Source organism: Juglans regia, chromosome 8 (genome assembly GCF_001411555.2).
Source record: "Juglans regia cultivar Chandler chromosome 8, Walnut 2.0, whole genome shotgun sequence".
In the NCBI taxonomy this organism is placed as follows: domain Eukaryota; kingdom Viridiplantae; phylum Streptophyta; class Magnoliopsida; order Fagales; family Juglandaceae; genus Juglans; species Juglans regia.
Genome location: NC_049908.1, coordinates 27,780,275 through 27,805,702, shown reverse-complemented (window position 1 = coordinate 27,805,702; position 25,428 = coordinate 27,780,275). Strand labels below are relative to the sequence as shown.

The window sequence follows — 25,428 nt, the reverse complement described above, 5'->3', positions numbered from 1 at the left end:
TAATATTTAAATATTTAATTATTCAATTATTCAATTTATTTTAACTCAAAATTTTTTTACACGTGAAATTATAATTTTTTTTTAATTCAATATTTATTTATACATGAGATTTATAATTTTTTTCAATTTTTCATAAATATATTTAAATTCATCTCAATATCCAAAAATATTTAAATTCATCTTAGGTAGATCCTATAAAACTCACTACACCATCTCAACTCACTACTATTCATAAAGAATTCAACTCAATTTAATATCAACACAGCCCGAACATATATGATTTAAGTCCAAAAACATTAGGCAGGTTGCCTCTGGATAAACCATAACATTTAGAGAATGTGACTTTCTACTTCTACTCTCTCTCTCTCTTTTATTTATTTATAATTTTCTTACAAAAATGTAATTCCATCTATCACTTCAAAATTGGAAAAAGAAAATGCATATATAGAAAGAAAAAAAAATTAAAACTATTCATTTATAACTATTTTATAATTCTATATAAAAGTGAGAGTAGTTTTACAAAATTGAAATTCATTTTTAAAAACATGATTGTATTCGATGATTGTAAAATAGGTTACTAAATAGTTGTAAAAGAGTTGAAAGTGTATAATTGTTTTTACAAGAGTTACTAACTTGTTTTTTGTTTGGTAATTGTTTGGGAGTTAGCAGATTTACGAACTATTCTTTTGGATCTTGTAAAATCTATTTTTTTTTTAAATTTTTATGAATTACAAAAATAAAAATTGAGGTAAGGTTTTATGTTGATTGATATATATATTTATTAATTTATTAATAATTTTTTTCCATTTAAACATCATTAGCATATATTCTTAGAGTAATGATACGTACAGTTGTGGAGTGCACAAGTACTGTACAGTCGCTTTGATAAAGAGTGGAGTCTATTATTAAAAAATTAATTTATTTTCATTTGGATCCCGTATTTATCCACTTTTTTTAAAGTGACTATACGACACTTGCACACTCACGACTGCAAGTATCATTTCTCATATATTCTTATAATTTCACTTAGAGTTATGAAAATGACAGAAAATTAGGTAATGGGTAGAAACAGGTAAACAACAAATAAGCAGTCAAAATTAAAAGAAAAAAGAAAATCCCCCAACCCCACTTAGAGCCTAATAAAAGAAAAAATGGCCTCGAGCTGGCTGTTGTTGGAAGATCAACGCTCCTAATGACACTGGCGGTGGAACAATCAGCACCTAATAATAATGATTAATGACTAAATGTCCAACTTTATAACAAATAGTGGTTATCATATAATTATTTGAAAAATTTTATTTCTAAGCCAACGAGGATAATATATTTAACAAAATATTTATATAATTCTCTTTATAAGTCAACCTAAATAACAGATTTAATAAAAAAAAATATTTATATGACCATGATTTGAAAGATAAATTTTACATTTCAATTATTAATAACTCTAAGATTTGGTAACAAATTGAATCTTATCTGTCAAAAATCTAATTATCTGATGACATATCACTCGATTTTTTAAATAGAAAACGTGTGTCGAAAACCTCCTACCCCTCTTTAAAAATAGAAAAAGAAAAAAAATCTTATCTTTTTAAGTCCTAATCTTTTGACAAAATGCAAGACGCCTCGAGACAAAACGGGTTGGTCGGTTGTCATTGAATTTTAACGCTTAGATTTATTATATTTATCTTTAAATTTTGATAAAAAAAAATACATATTTTTTATATATCTAAAATCTCTTTATTCATAATTCCACATTAGATTCGCCATTGAATTTATCAAAATAATAATATAATATTATTTTTTTAATAATAATATTTTTTCTTTTTTCTTTCATATTTTGTAATTACACTAATCATATGTTAATTAATAATTTAATTTGATACTTAAATTATTGTTTTCCAATTAATTTTTTCCTCAAGCTAATTATCCAACAAACACATTTTGACAACCCTTCTTCTACCCAATAATCATATATAGAATTTATTAAACTAACAAACACATTTACAATTCTTTCATCCAACAAACATATTATGCTAATATTTCTTCTACCTAATTGTCCGATCTAAAATTCTTGAAACTAACAAACACTTCCACAAACTAGAAGAGAGAATGACTTGAATAAACAAGAGCAAATCTCCCTATATGCCAAAGCTTCCAAGATGTATTGTAGTAGATTGCAACACACAAAATCAGTTCAATCTAGTTTCAAGCTCAAATCAGGACCAAATAACTTTCAACTGAATTTGGCATATAAACAATTTATCCCAACCACAGAGTAATACTTCGAAATTATAGAAAATTGCCTACACTGATTCTCAACAGCATATAATAATTGAGTACAAATGCAAAATAATAATGATAATAATAAAAAATAAATAAATAAATAAATGAAGCCAAAGCCGAGTTTGATTTTAACAACAGAATGCTTGAATGAATACATTGTCTACACAACTCAACAATTGACACCATGGAGTCACAGTTCAGAATGCTTGAATCGAAGTCACAATTCCACAACTCAACATTTGAGTAGAGAATGCTTGAATGAATACATTGGCTACACAACTCAACGATTGACACCATGGAGTCATAGTTCAGAATGCTTGAATCAAGTCACAGTTCCATAACTCAACAATTAACAACAAAATGCTTGAATGAATACATTGACTTCACAACTCAACAATTGACAACAGAATGCTTGAATTAAGTCACAATTCCACAAAACATCAAATGAACAATTCAGATTACAAGTCACAATTCCCCTTCTCTATTCAAGTCATAGTTCCCCTTCTCTATTCAAGTCACAATTCCACAAAACATCAAGTGGCAATTCAAATTACAAGTGTGAAGTTCCCCTCAACAAAATCAGGTTACAATTCAGATTAACCTTTAAAAAATACAATCATCTATTTAAAACAAAACAAATTCAGATATCATAGTGGCTGCCCAGCCACATGTTTATACAAAACATGTGATTGGGCAGCCACTAAAAGCTGTAAATTTTTTTATCATATCCAACAATTACACACCTCCATGAGGTGTGGATGAAGATGTGTCGAATGTATATTCGGAATTATTCAAAGCATCCTTATAAAATTTCCTCTAAATATTAAGGAAATAGGCTTGTTGCATGGCAGTCATGTTAGAAAAATCCTTGCTCACGATCTCCGCCTCGAACTTTCTCTTATCAAGTTCCAGTTGGGCATCTCTAACTTCATTTGCCTTCGTTACCCATGCTCTCCTCTCTGCCATAAACAACCATCTATCATCAGTCATTTTTTTCTAACGCACCATTGAACTCAGCATCACATGATTCCTGAGCCTTTCGCTTCCTCAAGTTATCTTTCTCAGCTGTTTTGCCTGGAGGCCTCTCAACGTTCTCCTCCACAACGTTGTCAGCAACTTCACTTGATTGCTCATTGGCTAGACGTTTATCGTGTGGTTTTCTCCTTGTATCCAGATTTATCACGTGATGCTGCCATTTGGGTTAGTGTCTCAATTGACATCAACAATGCTCCCATGTGAAGTTCCCCTTCTCTATCTCTTTGTACATTATTTTTACTTTTTCAATCTGAAAATTTGAAGGAATATTGTCAAAAAATAAATCATAGATGAATAAATACATTATTAAAGAAAAATGGTACATACCTTGTCTTGCTCGGTCGCATCACTTGGGTGCAATGATTCTACTTACGCTAGAAATGCACAAAACTTATTTGTGCATTTATGGATCATGAACCAACGATTGATCAATGACCCTATCGAACGATTTGCAGTATTTGGTTTTTTATACTCATGATAAAACTCATAAATTCTATCCCACATTTGAGTGAATTTTTTATTATTATCCCGTATGACATCAATGCTAATGTTGAGCCAACCAGAGACAAGTGAGTTATCCTCATCAACAGTGAAAGATGCACATCTTTAAACTTTTTTTGCCGGAGGCCTCTTTTCACCGTGAAGGGGAGTTGTTTGTATTACAACATTAGAATATTGCTCATATGTTTAAGTGCTATTACAACATTTTTCTCCATTTTGTAAGAGAGTAGTAAAGAAGGGGTCCTCCTCAGATGGAGTATCTGTCCTTTAAGAATCGTAATGTTTAACTTGTCAGAAGAAGCAGCACAATAAAAGAGATACAAGGCAGCACAATAAAATAGATACCAGGTAGCACAAGAAAATAGATACAAGACAACACATTTAAAAAAAAAAAATCAAACCATGCAGCATGTTGCTTTCCCAAAGTTCATTTAGATTAAATTGACAAGTACTAACAGTTACATAACAAGTCACATTTCAAAGTTACAATTCAATTAAATTCAGTAAACAAAAAGTCACAATTTATATTAAACTGTTTATACATGAACATGAACATAAATATGGAAAGCTGCATGGGATTCGATTGGTTTTATAACTTCTGAATAGGAACTTTAAAACATAGTGCCTAAACTTTAAATAGCACTTTGTTTTTTTTTTTCACCACAGCAAATTAAATATCTTCATAACACCACAAAAACTTGGCTTAGTGCAACAGAAAGTGTTGTTAAAAGAAAGATTTGGCTACAAACTTTTCAATCGGCAACAAGAAAATACAAACTAAAAAAGTGCACTTGGGAACCACCAATTCACGTTACAAAAGCATGGGTTTTGAATTTCATCAATTTTCTTTTCGGCCTCAAGATTCATATATTAAGAAGCCAGAAGTTGTAAATCCAGAAGTGATGGTAGCTGAATGTGATGCTATCGACTGAATACAAAGCTCTAAGAAAATGAAATTAATTGAAAAAAAGCATCTATATTTTGCACTTGAAGAAACAACAGAAAGCCCACAAAAAAGGATTAAAAAAACAACTCTTTATTTCAAACAACTCAAATAACAAAAGGATTGAAATACATACATGGAGTTGAAAATTTCTTCATGAGCAAAAATACATACATAAGCATACAAATGTAGTGCAAAATTTCTCATACATGCATATATAATTAATATATATATATATATGAGAGAGTGAACTCACGGAGATGGAGAACGTTCGGAGCGGAGAATCAACGAATCGAGAAGAGAAAGGAGCGATAACGGTGCGCTTATGGAGGTGATGGAGGTCCTCTTTCACCTGAAACACCTCATACAAACTTGAACCCCAGTGGACGAATATGAACTGGTCACTTTCTCGGCAAAGAATATGATACAAGCTTGGCAAAAAACAGGAGAGGAAATGGAGGGAAGAAACGGAAAGGAAGAAAGGAAAATGAAGAAAGGGAGAGGAAGAAGGGAAATCTGGGACTCGGGAGAGAGAGAAAGAAAGAAAGGGAGAGGAGAGGAAGAAAGATAGGGAGTGGAAGAATCGAAAAGAGATTTCGGGGGTAGAGAAAAAAGCAGAGAAGAGAAGGAAGAAAGAACGAAATTGCGTGCGAAGATATTGATTTTAGTAATAAAATAATCCGATAGATGTTGAATAGTAATTCTTTAAATTTGAAGATAAATGTGATTCTATTGTAACTGAAAGCTTCACATTTGGGTAGAAGATGAATCCAATACCAAGATTTTAAAGTGAAATTCATCAAATTTTAAAGATTATACTCATTTGATGAGTCCAATGTGCTCTAACCCAAGGTCTCGATCACCAAAAATCAACCGATCTGAATCTAACCACGTCCATCAATAGTGTAGGATTGGACTAACATTTTTGCAATATAACCATCAAACTATTTAAAATATGAATAATACTAATATATTCTCTCATTTTACCCCTCATTTTGACTGCTTATGTATTTTTTTTTACTTACTGATTAAGAAAGTGATTATTGTATTAATATTTTTTTTATTTTTTAAAAACATTTAAAGATGTTAAAAAAATGTGGAAGGCAAAAATTAAAAAAAAAAATAAAAAAGAAGAGTTTTGCTAGGAGGCATGCCCAGCGGTCACTGCTGGGTGGCAGCCTAGTAACACCGCTTAGCATCACTCTTAAAATATTACATACCTCCACATATTGAAATATAAGTTAACCCCTCCAAAATTATGAGTATCATATCATTGAGCGCTACTTACCTGTGATTTTTTTTTTGTTCATGTTAATACAGAGATATCAAAAGGAAAAATACTTTATAATTTGTAAGTGAAGAAAATCAAATAATTTAGTAAGAAAACTGTTGTTCCAAAACAATCATGGCATGTTGGGAAATATAAATCAAATACAACACAGATTAAGAAAATCGCTAAAAATAGTTAAAAATAAATAAATAAAATCGCAGACACAAAATTCACTCAGTTTGTTTTTCTTCTCAATTTTAAGACTACATCTTCCCTAATTTTTACATCCTGTGAGGGACAAACAAATCTTTCAATATGTCTGATGACCAGTTCATCAAGTTAACCATCACTCAAATTGATCATGATTTTGATAAAAAAAGAATATGCTCCATCAACTTGTGTATATGAGGTGCAGAACGTGCCTGTTAGGACCCTGCAGAATTCAATTAAAGGAAGGCATCAGAAAGAAGATCATTTAACAAAAATATGGCTGTTTATCGCTTTTATCCACAGAGTCTAACCTCGGGTATCATGATTTTGTTCTACTATGCAAAAAGAAAATCTGTAATTGATCCGTAGAACATGTTGGCCATATATCAACTTCCAAAGTGGGATACCATCTTCTCTCTCTCTCTCTCTCTCAAAAAAAAAACCAACTTGCAAAGTAGAATTCCAAACTCGACATTAGAAGCCATTACCTGTATATTAACAGATTTTACTGAACTTATCATCTCATGCATTTTGCTGAACTTGCCGGTGTATTTGTAGAATCCAATCGACATAACCATTAGCACCCCCGATCTGGTCCTCCAAAAGATAGGAAAGAAAAAGGTAGCTTTCCCTGGGCTGTTCCCCCTGTCTTATAAGATGACACAGCTGATAATACGAATGGTCGCTGTCTCTAAATTTCTTAAGTATCCTCATCAGCTTCCGCGACATTTCATTATCATGTTCGTAAAGGTTAACCTGATTCTCAAAATCAACACAAGAACGCAACAACAGAAGAAGTCAATTATACCTTGAGTTGGTGAGGTTGAGATTAATGTTGCATAAAGGTGTGAAAATTCATTCCACTATTGCTGCACAGGCTTGGACCAATAAAAAGCTGGTCTCCAGATTCTCAAGATAAACAAAACTACAAAACTTTTTATCAATAGAAGGAATCAAGATTGAACCCAAGGTCATACAAAAGGAATTTCCCAAAACAGCTCAATCCCCAAGGACATGCATAGGCAGATCAATGTCCAAAGAAAAGGAAGTTCATAAGCTAGATAAAGGATTGATTGTGTTTGACGGTAGTTCTTATTGGTTTGGTTTTTATTTTAACACCTTGGTTTTGGGCTTTTTGGTATATCATTTAACCACCAAGGTGCTCTGGTTGTAATACACATGATTTTCCTCCGCCATAAGCGAGAATATTTGACAAACACAATTGACAATTTTTTTAAAAGAAAAAGAAAAGCCAGATCAATGGTTTCCTGCATAAATATATATAGCTATCAAATTAGCTAAGATAATTGTCAAGCCACCTGGAGACAAAAATGGTAATGAAGATCATTGTAGTCTTTTGTTTTGTTCCTGATGGAGGGTGGATACTGTAATTTTTTTTTTTAAATGTTATGTTATTTGAAGTGATCCCGCATACCTTAGATAATTCTGCTGCGAAGTCTGCCCCAAGTAAGTTCATAGCTACATCAGGTGAGAGAGCTCTACCAAACCATAGAATAAAGCGAAACCCATCATCATATAAATAAAGACCTCTAGCATCTAAGTTCTCAGCAGCCAGAGGTAATGTTTTCTCGAGATCTTTGATATCAGCCTGGGTAGATGCCTGCAAATATGAGAAGCAGAAGAAATTCCGAGAATTTTCAGATTAATGTCATCATGAGTGCCTACTTGAGTCCAGTTATAATTACCTTCAGAATATACTCATCAAGTCGAACCAATCTAGGATATAGAAGCTTCAACAATTTCTTAACCGGTAGAGACATCATTGTGTAACCTGCTGAACAACGCTCGTCTAGTGGAGCATCAGCATACCCTCCACGAAGAGGCTTTGATCTACAAATTGCTAATCCGTACAAAGGCAAAAACTTAAGAGACTCCGGATATATCATCCTGCCTCCCAAACGATGTTGCACAGCATAGAGATTTCGATATTCTTTAAGAGCTTTAATGATTCTTAGTTGTAGAGAGTTTCGAGCATCTTCCAACTTATGGGACAATGTTTTTTCAATTGCTGCAGGTTATGCTAATTAATATTAAAAAAATAAAAATAACAAATAACAAATGACCGCCATCAGCTGAGGTAACTGTACCTAGCCTGCTAAGCAAGGAAACAATGGCACCAGAATCAGCCTGGCGATACATCTCTCCCAGATCTGCAACCACTGGTGCAGCTGCTGTGTGTACTCTAATACGCCTTTCTCCACAAGATGCAGTATATCTATATATGGTTAAGGGCAATTCCATCACTTTAAAACTTCATCAAGATGTCCAAACCAACAGTACTTAAATGGAATCCTCTTTTTTTCTTTCTTTTTTTATTTTTTTTTATTTTTTTATTTTTTTTTTATATTTATTGGCACAAGGTGTCCAGGAACAGTGTCCCAACTAATCCCGGGGGTGCACAGGCCTCGGCAATGAGTTTTCCGCAAGTGCACCTCGGGTAATTCAAGGAGAAAATCCCCTAGCCCGATGGCCCTTAGAGATTGTTTGCATCCAAGGGGATTTGAACCTTAGATCTGGGGGGAGCATACTCCCAAGCCCAAGGCCTTTATCACTTGAGCCAACCCCTACGGGTTAGTACTTAAATGGAATCTTTACAATGTAGAAAGTCAAAGAGTCCTGGAAAAAAAGGCCATAACAAGAAAGAATGTCCCAAACGACATTTAGTGCAACAGGAAAGATAATGTCCAACACAAAATCAGTATGGAAATTTATTGTCATGCCTATCAGAAGAAACGTAGACTACAAAAGTCCCTTAAATATCATGGAATGTGGCTTTCACATTATAGAGACCATGCAACATCATGGTTTGCTGAATAAAGCAAGATTATGATGATAATTCTGACTAAAACAATCCCCTAAAATCCAGGAACATGAATATCAGCATAAGAATCATCAAATCAGTTTCTTCTTCTAAAGCGTCCTTCATGCAAAATTAGGGAGCTCATTAATTCATGGCTACAGCTGTCCAACATCATCTGTGATTTTTGGTTATATGACTCATCAAACATAGTAACATCTTATATGCATGTCTACATGTACACATCAGAAAACATATCAAGAATTTTCAACAAAAGGATACAGCAAAGCAACTTGGAAATATACTGTCTGAGTTGTCAGTAATGTATCTTCAAGAGATAATTGGGCTGCATATGCTTTATCACAATCTACAGCAGGAAGCGCCATTAAATCCGTAGATCTTAGCATAAAGTTTCCATGATAAGATGTAAAGCGGACCCCTAGAAGTATAAACAAACATAATCAGCATATTAAGCACATAGCAATAAACCCATAGGCATAGATTATTCATGATAGGGAAGTGCTCAATTAGGGCCTTGCCCTATGGACATCGAATGATAATATTATAAAATAACCAAAACCATTAGAATAGACCTACACTTGCAAAAAGGCCGTATCTTGACTTTAAGACAACACAATATGCATTAAAAGCAAGATAAGAGAAAGTACATTCACTTCTCTCTGCAAAGAAAGCATCAATTCACACATTTTTCCTTTATTATTATTCACTTAATAGGTCCATGAGCTACTACTAGTTTTAAATCAGATTAAAGAATAACCATTTGACACCTAGAGTTAAGGGGTGTATCATTCTCGACATGTCTGCATGTATGAATGCATTACGGAGATCAAGGCACATGCTTCCCTTGATTTTTGCTTTTTTGACATCAACAACCAGCTTTTAATCTCAGACTTAAGCCCTGAGTTTCTTTTTTTTTTGTTTTTTTGTTGAGGTAAATTCACGACCACCCATATGTTTTCCATCATATTACTAATGGAGGTTGCCAGCATGGAGTTGTAGTTAGCCTAAGTGTCACACAGTTCAATTAAAAAAAAAGATGTGTCGTCTCGATTACTACAAAAGCTGACGTGTCCAAGAGGAGTGGAAAAAAAAAATGGCTGAAGGATAATTAATCCCAGAAATATGAAAGGGGAAATCGAAAACCAGGGCTCAGTAGACTGATATCTCAATCCCCAATCGAAGGCGCATGATAGGGCTCTTGCTTAGTCTGCTCCCAAACATTCACTTGATACATCAACCTTTTGGCATGTCCTTTGTGGAGATTCAGTGGGTCTATTTGTCAGAGGTAAATCCAGTTACTTCGAAACATTTACTCATGCACATGGGACATTGCTGCATTTGGGTATTAGAACATTTTTTGCATGTGAATATAAAATCGGTGGCTCTGTCGAAGTGAACAATCAGCACGAGGAAAATTCTGTGGTACCCTAGGTAATAACTGCTGGTTAGCTACCTGTAATCTGAATAATTTCAGTACGGTAAGAACCCACATTTCAAAACCATCAAGTTTCTTCATGGTTGAAGATATGATCCTGGAAATATTCAGATAAAGACCCAGACAATGGCATTACAAGCCACAAGAACATCAAATTCGCTGCTTGCATCATTGAACATTGCAGAGAACATATAGATACTGTCTTCTCCCATCCAATTGCTGGCTGCTGCCTTCTTTCTGGCAGATATACTCTCCTTTGACTCTTCTCCTCCCTACACCAGCATGATCGTATCCTTCTCTGGCCACCCAACTTCCAAGCTCTCTATTGAAGATCTCTCCCTTTGGGGCTTTGATATGGATGAGGAAGATGGTCTTCAAGCCTAAGGGAAGTTAGAATGAGATCATTTTTGCTAAACTTTAGCTTAAAGCAGTCATGTGCCTTCAAATGCGTGCCAAATGGGGAAATTATTAGAGCTTGCAATCTTTGGCACCACCCGCGAACCCGGACACAAATAATAGAGTCAGGTTCTAACTTAATTTGACTCGAGTCAAATTTGACATGAACCAGATTGACCCGATTATCAATTGGGTTATTTTAGGACAACCCGTGATGATACATTTTAATTAACTGTTTAACTCTAAATATTAATGAAATGAAAAAAAATATCTAATTGGGTGAGTTCAACAAAATTACAAGTGATTAATGCCTTGGGTGAGTTCAACAAATTCACAATTGATTAATCCCTTAACTTTGTATTGCAAGAAATATTATACTAAAGATCCTCCAAAATTGAAATCTCAAAAATCGAAACTCTAAAAAATCATGAAACCTCCATTCTGGTGTTTTGTTATTGACTGCTGTGAGATGATAGTTTAAGCTCACTCCAGTCCGTGTCACCTCTATCAACAAGGACCTCAAGAGTTGATATGTGATTTGTTTCCTTTTTGAGTTTTTGTAGAAATTTGTCGGTTTTTCAAATTTATAAAATAATTGGTTTACTTTTGTACCTAATATATCAGGACAATCTAAACATTCCAAATTTATAATATATTCTTAATCCTATTGATATTGTCGATGTATGCTGCAGATGAATGACAGCAAATAATAATTATATGATTAAAGTAAATCCATTATAAAATATTTCAACAATAATGAAAAGTGGCAAAAGATGTGTCACCTGACACAAACCAATGACTCAATACAAACCCAAATGACCCAAACTCTACTACCACGTCTTGTTATTTGGGTCAAGTTAGAGTTGACTAATTGATGACCCGAACCCAAATGGCTCGACATGAATTGACACCCCTAGGAATTATCAACAAATTGGTGGGAGATTAGATCTAACGTGGAACGATGGCCCGCATCCGATAACTGTCAGCAGAGTGATAGGGATCTTGAATTTACCTTCAGAAAGAACTCAGGTCTCAAATCTATGAAATTAAAAGCTAGGGTCTTGATGTCAAAAAAGCAAAAAGTAAAAGGTGCTCGTGTCTTGATTTCCCAATGTACATTGGTATGTACTTAAGCATGCAGTATGTATAGGATAAAAACTGCAATGGAACAAAATGAATGGGCTGACCTTTTCCACATCTTATCCGCATGACAGCTTCCCAGGCAGTTTCTCTTGTAAGGTCTCTGGATAACTCATGTCTCAACTTCTCTCCATGAGTGGCAGATTGGAAGCTTGGATAATAATACACCTGACCTCCAGTGTACTTCGCAAGAGCTCCTACATGAAAGGGTATTAGAAAATAGTCAATATTATATCATGTATTTTTGGAATATCAGGGCGGTTTACAGATTATAAGTCAAAACTTCTGCAGCATAGGAATAAGCTTGGATATACCTGGCAAAGCATCTAAAAGACTAAAAGTACAAACAAACGTACTAGTAAAAACGCCCAGAGATAGTAGAAAGAAAAGATCTGAAAGTTCACGGTTGACTTTTTTTATACAAGGGAGTTATAAATATGCTCATAATCAGTCTACGTTACATGGCCACAAATTACCAAAAGAGAGCATCCAACATTCATATTTCAGACTCAAAATTTGAGCACAAGTAGGATTATCAGCGCATCCACTGTGACACAGCTGTGTAAGATTCAACATTCAAAGGAATATTTGAGGAAATCTTTTAGGTTACAAATTTAGGACCAACATCTTATAGCCCATGTCGAACTCTTTAGTAGACCAATGAACCATCCTACCTCAGTACCAACTGCAGGCCATGTGCACTACATTTGTAATGAAAAAAGTTCTGCATATGGATACCAAAATCTTCTCTAAAAATATCAAGAGGTGTACGATGAGACACATGCAAAAGAAAACGTAAGTGCACAGGACCTATACAAGAGGAAAATCTAAAAAATGGAAAAGGCGGCAAGAAACTAATGAAAACTAAGCTCATTAAAATATATGGAAGCTACCCAAAGGAATAGAGTATTGAAAAAGAAATTTTTAAGCTCCTCCATCGTCTGCTTGAGGTCCATATAGTTTTTATCATTCCTTCCCTCCAAATACACCACATTAGACAGTTAGGACCATTTTATATACTACAATTTGTGAGCTGCCATGCATTCCTCTCAAATTGGCAGAGGTTTACTATTCTTCAGGCACAACCCAAGTCAAACCAACTCAACCAGAAAAGTCATTTCCACAAGGCATTAATGATCTCAATTCACCACTCTTTTTGCACATAAAACACCAATCTGTAAAAATGATTAGGGCTGTACATTTAACCCGCGTGCCTAGCGCGGCCAAATTTTCTGACCTGCCCCGAAATAACAGATCTGAAACAAAAATGGCTCGGAAACAGAAATTTCCGATTAATTTCCAGTACTGATTGGGTTGGGTTGGGTAATTACCCGATACCTGACCTTGGCTGTTGTTCGATATTCTTCCATCATCACGACTCCCTTGGGTTATCCAGCTATCTACTAATCTATCTCATTAGGGTTGTCACATACCCTAGCTAGCTATATATCTCTTTGCTCTTAATTGTACGGATACCCAATGGCATTAATATTCATGACAGACACCCACCTTAGAGCAATCTTTGCCCAACTTTCGATCTCAGGCCATCACATGACCCTTCAATTCTTTTGGTTTCACCGAGGAATGTCTTTTATCTACTACTCCAGAGCCCACACGTAAATACCAAAATAAATATATCACCTTTTTGCCTTGTGTATATTATGTGGCTTGCTCCAAACCATGGGATTAGACATGGAAGAAGTGGTTAAACGGTGAGTATCATAATTACTTATTGGAATAGTGAGGCATGCATGCAGGCAGAGCAGGCTTTGAGGTACAACTTTCTTTTATTTTATTTTTGGTTGTCAGAATCAATACAAAAGCAAAAGCATGGTCTCCAAGCAAAAGATCTGGCAATTGATATGTCACAAATCAAAGCAAAGAGAGTTAAAATCGGAAATTCCAGAAGACAACTTGCATTAGTTACCATGGAAAATCAGAATCGGGTTGGAAAAACCCAATTTTCTCGGAATTAGATTTGGGTCGGAAATTTGGTTAATCTGTTCAGATCAGACTTTTTTGTTCAGGACTTCACTTTTTGGGTTGGGTCGGGTGAGCAGTCCTAACAATGATATATTTTCTTTAGTTATTCATAGTAAGGAGGCTGTCCAAGAAAAGAAAAAATTGCTCTCAATGGTACCTTAGTTTGCAAGACACTCATCCTTGGGAAGGAGTACTATTCTTGGGTGTAAGAACCATAGAAAAAAGATTTCCTTTCCAAGAAAGGGCATAAAGAATCTTATATGCACCTCCATGATAAGATTTGGAGGTTGAAGAACTTTGTGAAGGCATCAACCTCCCAGCCATAAGCTGCTTTGGCAAAACTAATATTCCACTGAGGGAAGCCATTGGAGAACTCCAATAGATTTGCCACTAAAGCCTCTTGCACATGCGAAAGTTGTTTGAGGGTTCTGTCACAGCACAATAAATCATGCCAAAATTTAGTGCTAGAGCACTACCCACCTGAGTTCTAATTTTTATAGGTAATCAAGAAGTTTTATTCATATGAGTAGGCAAAGCCCAAGTACACAAGGAGTATACATGAGAATAACCTAATTAGAGTTTACAATTGAAAGTAGAAGATCATGGACATTTAGCCCATTACAAACAATAGCCACAGCCCATAAGAACATAAGTTTTAAAAAGGAAGACTTTAAGGTCATCCATTGTTCTCTCACAGTTTTCGAAGCTTCTATAATTTCTCTCATCCCAAATGCACCAACACATATATATAGGAACCATTCTCCAGATCGCTGCCACTTGTGAGTTGCCTCAGAGGCCTCTCTAATTTGCAAGGAAGCCCACCAATCTAAGAGGCATGACCCATAACAATCCAATTCTCACGAAAAAATCATCTCACATGGTCTTGGCCACCTCCCAGTGCAAAAACAAATGATCTATTGATTCATCATTCTTCTTACACATACAACACCAGTCCAACACCATTACCCGCATTTCCTTAAATTATCTGTGGTGAAAATCTTACCCAGAGATGTTGTCCATACAAAAAAAGCTGCTTTTGAAGGAGCTTTCGCCTGCCATATACTCTTCCATGGGAACATGGTCATTCCAGGGCTCATTAGAACTTGAAAAATGATCTGACTGTGAATTTACCTTTCTTGGAGGGGCTCTAGCTCATCTTATCTATGCTACCCTTTGTCATGCTTACGGAATATAATGCCTCATAGAACTCTATGATAGTCTCCATCTCCCAATCTTGGGCTGCCCTAATGAATTCTACATTCCATTAAGGGGAGCCACTAGAAAAGACCAAGAGATCGGCTATCGTTGCATCCTTGTCTCATGCGATCTCAAAAATGGCAAGGAAGGTGTCTTGGAGGCTATGTTCACCCCACCATTTGTTATACCAAAATTTGACACGAGAGGATTCACCTACCACATTATGTTCATGTCTTCGGAAGATCTACCAGTCTCCTAATGTATTTCCACAAACTCACCCCATATGTGCCACATACCTCATTCGAGCACCATCCTTCCCAAGCCTCTCCAAAATGTGCATCTATAACGAAAAACTTCCATAGGGCCCTGTTGATGTCGTGTTTTGTGGGCCTGGGCAACTATATGCCGACAACGCCACGATGTGAATTATTTGGAGCCCCCGGCAGTGTTCCGGTGCTGCTGTAACGTGGTGATTTGTACGTCCATGGCGGTGAATAGAAAATAAATGCAGGATAAGTAAAAAGAGATGGACACCAAGATTTACGTGGTTCGGCAACGAGCATACGTCCACTGGGGTTTGGGGAGGGAAGTCTCCATTTATAATATCTATTTACAGTCACTCATGGATCCTCATATATCACTGTATAGAGAAGGTTGAAGCTCTTCCTATTGGAGACTTCCATCCCGGTCCATGTGAGAAGTGAAAATCCTTAATCCAATCTCAATATCTCTCTTGATCTCAATATCTCCATCGATCTCTGTTGATCCGTCCCTTTGATATTGTCTGGGCATCCCCTTTTATATGTTTGTCTGACCCTTTATTGTACATACTAGCCTACCATGAGTTGGCAGATCTCCCTTGCGTGAATACTTTGCCTTCTCCCTCTGACCCTTGACACTTATAGCCTCCCATGTCCCTCTTGTCCCCTTCTTATCTCTTTTCTTGTTCCCCTTTTGTCTCTAGTGATGTCTTGGTGGGCTGAGTCCAATTTATGGGCTATGGGCATTTTTCCCCTTAAAAGAACCCGGCTAATTTTTAGCACACTTGTGGGCTGAAAATTTTAAAAGTTTTGATGTTGAGAGAGCCTTTATGAGGATTTCTTACTTGGGTGGGCATGTTGAAGGTGAACAGGTTTGCGAACTGATATCTAGCGTTAATGAGTACGCGTATGCTGCGAGCGCGGATCTAGGATATGGTGGGAGACGGACTTGACTGCGTAAATTGCAAGCATAGAGCTCATGTAGGGTGAGATATACTGGCGCATAAAGCACGAGTGTGGAGCTCAAATGGAGCGAGAGATGGACTCGACTTCGTAAAAAGCGAGCGCAGAGCTCAAATGGAGCGGGAGATGGACTCGACTGCGTAAAGCGCGAGCGCGGAGCTCAAATGGTGCGGGAGATGGACTCGACCGCGTCCAGTAATGCGCGAGCACAAAGCTCGAATGGTGCGGGAGATGAACTCGACCGCGTAAAGCGCGAGCGCGGAGCTCGAATGGTGCGGGAGATGGACTCGACCGGGTAAAGCACGAGTGTGGAGCTTGAATGGTGTGAGAGATGGACTCGACCGCGTAAAGCGCGAGCGCGGAGCTCGCACAAGAGTGGTGCTCGCGAGAGTCTAGTGGCTCGGTTTTGTTTGATGGAGATTCCGTTGATGAAGATTTCACTGATGGAGATTCTATCACTGTCAATGCATCGCAGACAGCAACCTTGCACGAAGCTCGACAAGTCATTGGGTACTTGCATTTCGAATTGCAACAAGCAGGGCAAAGCTCATGGCTCTGGTCATGTGTTTTATACTTTGTGGCCGATCTAGAGACCAGGCTTCTACCCCGCAAAAGTAGGCAAGTCCAAGCTCCGTGCTCGGGCTTTACGCGGTCGAGTACATCTCCCGCACCATTCGAGCTCTACGCTTGCGATTTACGCAGTCAAGTCCATCTCCCGCTCCATTCGAGCTCCGCGCTCACGCTTTACGCGGTCAAGTCCATCTACTGCACCATTCGAGCTCCATGCTCACGCTTTATGCGGTTAAGTCCATCTCCCGCACCATTTCGAGCTCCGCGCTCATGCTTTACGCGGTCGAGTCTATCTCCCGCTCCATTCGAGCTCCGCGCTCGCGCTTTACGCGGTCGAGTCCATCTCCCGCACCATTCGAGCTCCACGCTCGCGCTTTACGTGATCGAGTATATCTCATGCTACATGAGCTCTACGCTTGCACTTTAAGCGGTCGAGTCCGCCTCCCACCATATTCGAGATCCGCGCTCGCATCATATGAGTACTCATTAATGCTGGATATCAGTTCGCAAACCCGTTCACCTTCAACATGCCTTCCTAGGTCAGAAATCCTCATAGAGGCTCTCTCAACATCAAAACTTTTATAATTCCAACCCACAAGTGCTAAAAAATAGCGGGGTTCTGTGAAGGGAAAAAATGTCCATAGCCCATAAATTGGGCTCAGTCCACCAAGACATCACTAGAGACAAAAGGGGAACAAGAAAAGAGATAAGAAGGGGACAAGAGGGACATGAGAGGCTATAAGTGTCAGAGGGTCAGAGGGAGAAGGCAAAGTGTTCACGCAAGGGAGATCTGCCGACTCATGGCAGGCTGGCATGTATAGTAAAGGGTTAGGCAAATATATAAAAGGAGATGCCCAGACAACATCAAAGAGACGGATCAACAGAGATCGATGGAGATATTGAGATCGAGAGATATATTGAGATTGGATTAAGGATTTTCACTTCTCACATGGACCAAGCTCTCCTGCAATCAGATCTTCTTCTTCAAGCAGCCTCTCAAGGAAGACAGTGTCTCCAATAGGAAGAGCTCCAACTTTCTCTATACAGTGAGATATGAGGATCCATGAGTGACTGTAAATAGATACATTATAAGTGGAGACTTCCCTCCCCAAACCCCCGTGAACGTAGGCCCATTGCCGAACCATGTAAATCTTGGCGTCCATCTCTTTTTACTTATCCTGCACTTATTTTTCATTCACCGCCATGGACGTACAAACCGCCACCGTACAACCACATCGGAACACTGCCGGGGGCTCCAAATAATTCACATCGTGGCACTGTCGGCATAAAGTTGCCCAGGCCCTCGAAACACGACATCAACAGGCCCCATTTTGTTTTTGTACCTCCACAGCTATTTACCCAACATAGCTTGGTTGAATTTCAACAAGTTCCGAATCCCCAGACCACCCCCCCAGAAATTGGGGTACATACTAGTGACCAATTAACGAAGTGAAATTTGAACTCTTCCCCCAATCCACTCAACAAGAAGTCTCGTTGAGCTTCTCTATAGAGTTGGTGAACTTTGTGGGGAGCAGGAACAAGAACAAAAAATAGGTTGGTTGGTTAGAGAGAATGCTTTTAATCAAAGTGAGCCTACCACCTTTAGACGAGTACAACCTCTTCCAAGAAGCCAATCTGCGCTCCACCTCTTCAACCACACTATTCCAAATCCTCTCTGATTTAAAGGGAGCACCCAATGGTAAGCTAAGATACTTCAAGGGTAAAGATGGTACCTTATAGCCCAACAAAGAGGCTAAATTTATCACATCAGGGACAGCCCCACCAGCACCAATTCAGACTTATCCATAGATTGGAAGGAGGCCCAATAGAGAGGCTAAGAAATAGAGCCCTCACAGATTCGATAGGCCCGAAATTTGCTCCACAACAGATAAAGAGTGTAGTTGGCAAAAAGCTAGTGAGAAATATCCATAGAACCATACCATTCCCTACTGAAAAACCATAGAGATAGCCTCCTTCCACAAGACCCACAATCATCTTACTAAGAGCTTCCATGACGGATAAAAAAAGTAGAGAGAGTGGGTCACCTTGTCTCAAGCCACAAGAGGAGTAAAAAAAACCCACCGGAGAGCCATTCACCAAGATAGAGAATCGAACTACAGAGATGCAAAACTCTACCCATTTATGCCATTTCTCCCCAAAGCCACATCATGCAAGTAAAGAAAGTAGGAACTTCTAGCTATTGTGATCATAGGCTTTCTACATGTTTAATTTGCAAAGTAACCCAAGTTCTCTAGATTTGATTCGTCCATCCAAAACTTAATTTGCAACTAAGATCGAATTTAGGATTTGTCTACCTTGGACAAAGGCATTATGCGCCGTACTCAATCGATTCACTAACACTTTAGAAATGATCTTGTAAACCCCATTCACAAGGCTAATGGGATGATAGTCTCCAACATCCACAGACCCCATCTTTTTGGGAATGAGAAATATCCATAGAACCATAATCACCATTCCAAGTCCAAAGTTGGAGTTCAAAGATGTTCAACAGCCCTTGGTTGTATCCATTGTCCACCAACTACAAAGACCTGCCCTCCCACGAATACTTCTCTCACTGTTCAAAGTTATGCCTATAAGCGGCCACAAAAACATAAGAGAAACCATCTTCTACATTTCTATAAAACAAGCTACGGTAAATTGTTTGACACATTATTCCAATTTCCTCTCCACCCTATTATCCCACCAGGTGCCCCTTGGGAGCTAAATAGCTCCAACCCACATGATGGAAACCCCACCAGCTTCAAACCATGCATCTAGAGACAAATTCCAGCTTGGTTTTCTGCAAACAAAAAATTATCTGACTTTTTTCAAGGAATTCAGAGACTCTGCAAATGCAACGTCTTTAATCCGGTTAAACCCCGAACCTGACCCGTGCAATGCATCCCCATCATACAGATTAGGTAAATCACCGGCTATTCACCCATAGGATGAGGCCCTTAAAATTGTTTTGCACCCAAGGGTTCAAACCATAGAGTTCAAACCTTAGACCTAGAGGGAGCATACCACAATTATCTACCATCCATTGACAAAGTAGATTTTCAATCCCAAGGTGCTTGTCGATCTCATTCAAGCAATTTACATTCTAGGATAGTAACTTGGGCATTATAAAGAATCCAACTACATCCTCCCCTTGACTCGACCACAAAGAAATCCCATGTCTTAAGTCATAGTTGCCAGACCAAGTGAGCCCTTCTCGAAGTGCAAAAATATCATAAAATCAAATTTGTGATATTATTCACCGCAATGACAGAAAATTGCAACATGTTTGAAGTTCAAAAAATAATAATGAAATGTCAATATATAAAAAATGCTCCAAAATCTTTTAAATATCAGCTTAGACTTTAGTCACCAAAAACAGATGCACAGAGCAAAGGAAATCAAAGCACGTACCTAAAGAGGCTATATCAGTGTACTTTTCACTGAAGGCATATGCATTCACTGATATCTGGTTCTTAGTTAATTCAGCAGCCATTTGCTTGTAGAATGGATCTTCTGGAAGTCTTAACATGTGTTCTTTATCCGTTCCATAAACACGAAGATCGTCTCCACGCAATTTCAAGCGGCCAACACCAAGAGATGGCAGTGTGTTTTGAAAAATTAATAATTTTCCCCCGAGTTGACTCTGCAGATAGAGAAAAGGCTTATTGGAGACGGACTGAATAACCAAAGTGTGTCCAGGAGGGATAAGCAAATAATTTGATGACCACATCACTCAAAAAAATGCACATATTAATTTTCTTAAAAATTAAGAAATGAAAATATTAGCAACAAACAATAATCATATTTATGCACAGCCAAAGTTACAGCAATGTGCAAGGATAAAATTAACATACCATAACCATGAAAGCTGCCTTAAGAGCAGGACCAAAAGCAGATTCTACATTCATATTGTCCTGAAACATAGAGGGCAAGCTATCTAGGAAGGTTTCCACCACACTTCTTGACTCGGACAAATTGACAAGGAGATCATCTGGCAATGGTACAAATATGTCATCTAGATCTGAGACAACCATCATTTGTGGCTGTGTCAAAGATGACTGCACATGAAAAACCCATAAAGCATTCAGAAAGTGTTTTGGCTGAAGCAGGGAAAAAACCATATCAACCAGTAGTAACACATAGTGCATGCCTTCATGTTATAAAAATGTATTGCACTGTCAAAAGTTGCAAATCCAATTTGTGTTCTGGGGAAGCCAGGGAGCTCGTCCAAACAAGATCTAATTGTTTGGGCCACAACCTGCATAAAAATCGTAGAGGTTAACATAAGTTTAAATTAGAAAAAAACAATATCCTAATTTTCTTGTCTTTTCCAGTTACACGTATCGAAGATAATTTTACAGAGGATAATAATTTTTATTCAATTTAAAAGAAAAACCACCTTACAAAGGGAAGCTTTTAATAATCACATCACTTATGCTTTGATGCAGTAACTGCAAATCCTACTGCATTGGTGCCATGTAAGATAACATGCCAAAATTACAGACTCATTATGGAGGTAACCTCCCCCAAACCCACCAGGTGCAAAATCCCAGCCCTCCAATGAGTTGAGCCCAAGACCTTCCCTCATTTAAAGGTGGAGATATCCACATGGCTGGGCTAAGTTCCTAATCATTATACCATTTGCACAATGCATGCAACATAAACAAAAGAAAATATTTTTTTTCTAAAATGACCCAATAAATGAACCACGGCACTCACAATCAATATTTTCCTTAGATCTAAGAACGCCGATATACTGTTATGCCATAGAATAAACTGCACACTAATACACAAATAATACTTATATGATAATATAGTATCAGACATATTTGCCCTAAAGCTTCTATGGCTGTATACGAGTTATGAAAGAAGAGTGTTTTTAGATGGTAAAGCACAAGATGAGTTGCAGCAAAATCTGATGTATAACTGGAAGTGCTTACCTCAATCATACCACTTCTTACTGCAGAGATAGAGACGTCAATGAGGAAAAAATACACTGGAGGCATTGGAGGCCGCATCATATATTCAGTTGGAGCAACAAATTCGACACTACCCTTTGTAAGCTCAGGCCGCTGATCCAAATCAAGTCTTCTGCCAGTGGCATCTAAATGGGAAAAATACTCACCAGGAACTGAACATGAGAGTCAACATAAATTAGAATTTGTATCACAAGAACAATAAAAAGGAGCTCTACAAACCAATCATGATCCACCAAATTAATAAAAACGCAATTGCAAATGAGAGTATCTGGAAAAAATTATGAACCATGCAGCAAGTAGAATCATTGATTTTGACACTAAATTGCAGTGCTAGCCCATTTTCCCTGGCTAATAAAAATATTACATCACTCTTTGATGCAACTATTTAAAGTTGGCAATATTATTCAAAAAGTTTAAACAATGGAAAACATTGGCCACTGTTTTAATCTAAGAAGTCACAAGATGCCAGTCTCAAGTTGGCAATATTCTTTCTATGCCCCTAATACTATGACACATCATTTACTTTCATCTGAGCTACTCCAAGACTTTCCTTTTCATTTCCATTTTGGCTTTCTATTGTCATGGGCTTTTTTTTGTTTTGTGGGGGGAGCGGGGGTGCTATGTCAAGTAAATTGAAATTTACCATCATTCAGTAAAGTACAAAGGCTGCAGCGCCACTTTCTCCCAGAATCTGTAAATGTGACAAATGGATTCACATATGTGCGACATCTTCTACATCGAATAATGCCTGTTGACGCAAAATTAACTACTGGCACTTCCTCCTGAATAGATAAGACCAATTACAAAGGTAATCATCACAGCATGTACAATAATGGCCATTTTTTATCATCCTGGATTTAGAGACACTCACCCCATCAGGAGCTTCTGCTAGTGGGCAAACAATGGCTCCAAGGGGCAAATGCCACCTTGCAGCCAAAGATTGGGAATTTGGAATAGCACTAGTTGTAAGTCGTAGATATCTAGGATCGCAGTTCATAGGATACATCTCAGCAAACAATTTTGGTTCCACATCACCTTCCAATGGCCTCGGCAACGCTTTGGAATCAATTCCTGGATCAATTGATCCAGGAACAGACCCAATGGAGAGTGAGCTGAAGTCTTCCATCAAACCTTGGATAGAACCAATAGGAGGTCCAGAGCCAAGATGCTGCATCTGGTCCCTCGACTGCAGACCCATGGGTGCTGACACTGGCGGAGGTGGAACATAACCACCAGGATGAGCAAGAAAAGGGGATGTAGAAGGTAGAGGGGCAGGTGCATAACCTCCTTGGTGAGCAGGAAAAGGAGACCGTATAGGTGGGGCTTGTGAATCTGTGTTAGATTGCATACGGATATGTCCAGAATATGGTGACTGAAAATTGGGTCTGGGAGCTGGAACCGTTGAATCTGGTGAAGTGTAAGGAACATTCATGTTGGGAGGTGCAGAATTTAGACTTTGAGGTGGAGATCCCATTGGCACAAGAGGTATCTGTGGCTGTGTACGAAAGGAAACTGGCGGTGCAGGAGGTTGAGCCAGTGGTTGCCCCATGGGCGGGGCATGTGAAAGGGGTACGTGAGCTGTTGAGCGAAAAGGTGGTGTTGGGAAACGCTGAAATGGTCCAACAGTGGCTGGGACATTTGATGTTGGTGGGGAAGGCACAGATGGATCATTAAACCTAGCTGTCGGTGGAGATCTAAAACCAGAGACCTGTGATCCTTCCACATGCATGGATGAAGGCATCATAGGCTGGTGAACAGCTGGTGGTGTACGTCTAAAACCAGAGGACTCTGATCCGACCACGGGACCGGATGATGAAAAAGGCATCATATTCTGAGGAGGAGGAGCTTCAAAAGGTGTAGCAGCAGGTCTTGCAGGAAACTGTTGACGACCAGGATTTTCAGTCCCCATGAGGCTTTACATATAAACGATTGGTCTTTCTTTTATAGCAACACTCTCATGACCTAAACCCATGAAAACAAGCAACAAAAGAGACATGTTGATTAATATAGAGAAGCAATTCAAAATCATTATGTCACCCTTGAGAACTGCATAATATCAGGAGATAGGAATAATCATAAGATCACAAAGCAAATCTAAACACTGATTGAAGAATCGGCATAAGTAGAGCAGAACCTATGCATCAGCCTCATCAGCAAGCTACTGCAAGCATAAGCATTTTCTCCCTTTGTTCGTGTAATACTAACTAAGAGCTCAAGAACTCAATAGATTGTATGGTGAGCAAGAAAATAACCAGTATGTAACTGCCGCACAACTCTGCATCGCAGCTGAAATTAAATTTACAAATCTTCCCAGAAACAAGGGAAAGATAATAGAAGTACTGCAATCAATGTATGCATCAATAGGAAAACATCATGAAAAAAATCAAAGATAGTTTAGTATGATTGCGTTAAAATACAAGACGGGAAATATACATCAATGGAGTAACAAGTAACAGCACCATTTTTAACAGTCCCACACCACAAATTGGATCATAATAGCTTACATCAGAACCCCCAATTCCGGAACAAGCAAAACTATAGAGTTCCACACAGTAAAAAAGAATATTAAAACCAGAATTCACAATGCCCACTTGACCAAACTGGTCAAATCATTAACAAATTGTATACTAAACCAACTGTAATGAATAGAATCGAAATAAATCAATTAAATAACGAATACCCATTACATTTTATGAGGAAAAATTATACTATAGACTAATATTGATGAACTCGGAAACAGATGTACGGGTAGCTATTAAGTTTGAGCACCAAATGAGACGAGAACAAATGAAATTCTTACTTTGAAGGATCTCCAGACAGTGAGAGGGTAGAGAGAGATCGGAAGAGATCCAAACCGGCTAGAGAGGAAGAGAGAGAGTCACCTGGGATGGATCGGAGGAGGAGAGCGTGAGAGAGACGGAGAAGGACGTGAGAGTGTGCCTTCTGTATCGAGTTCGACGCAAGAAAGCTTATAATTTTATATCAAATTAATTAGAGAACCAATTCAATCAAACTTTTGTTTATATGCATAGATTTAAATATAAATTTATTATACGAAATATGATTAATTTTTTAATTATTATTTTAAAATAATTTTTTGTTATATCTTATCAAATGATTAAAATAGATTATTATTTATTATTTATATTAAATTATTTAATATCATGTTAAAAAATGATAAAATAATAAAAATTAAAATGATGATAAATATTATTTTTCATAAAAAAGTTAAAAATTTGTGTACCAGCATTATTTTACATGCAACAATTTAGGGTTGGTTATCCATTGATGTAACAAGCTGGACCATTCTTACCGTTGGGGATTACCAGGGCGTCACCAATGGGGAAGAAGGGAGGTTGAGGATCGGGATGGTAGAAGAAAGGGGAAAATGAATCCTAGGGCTCGACGGCTGAAGATGAAGGAA

At 37.7% G+C, this 25,428-nt stretch overlaps 1 protein-coding gene across 4 annotated transcripts; it reads right to left on the bottom strand.

Moving 5' to 3' along the window:
- Window positions 1–6,118: 6,118 nt before the first annotated feature.
- On the bottom strand, window positions 6,119–24,982 carry LOC109019549 (protein transport protein Sec24-like At3g07100). 4 transcript variants are annotated; one of them, XM_019001851.1, is made up of 15 exons: window positions 24,805–24,973; window positions 24,139–24,279; window positions 22,876–23,966; window positions 22,648–22,786; window positions 21,966–22,156; window positions 21,176–21,283; window positions 20,880–21,083; window positions 20,437–20,668; window positions 12,100–12,249; window positions 9,343–9,499; window positions 8,351–8,478; window positions 7,949–8,271; window positions 7,678–7,863; window positions 6,731–6,998; window positions 6,119–6,465 (listed from the first exon to the last, which is right to left on the bottom strand). In XM_019001851.1, the coding sequence occupies exons 3-14, from the start codon at window positions 23,911–23,913 to the stop codon at window positions 6,765–6,767; spliced, it is 3,090 nt and encodes a 1,029-aa protein (XP_018857396.1). In that variant the 5' UTR covers window positions 23,914–23,966; window positions 24,139–24,279; window positions 24,805–24,973; the 3' UTR covers window positions 6,119–6,465; window positions 6,731–6,764. The 4 variants fall into 4 exon arrangements, with proteins under 4 accessions (XP_018857396.1, XP_035549007.1, XP_018857397.1 ...); XM_035693114.1 differs by having other exon boundaries at window positions 24,887–24,963; XM_019001852.2 differs by lacking the exon at window positions 24,139–24,279 and having other exon boundaries at window positions 24,887–24,982.
- Between the last annotated feature and the right edge of the window lie 446 nt (window positions 24,983–25,428).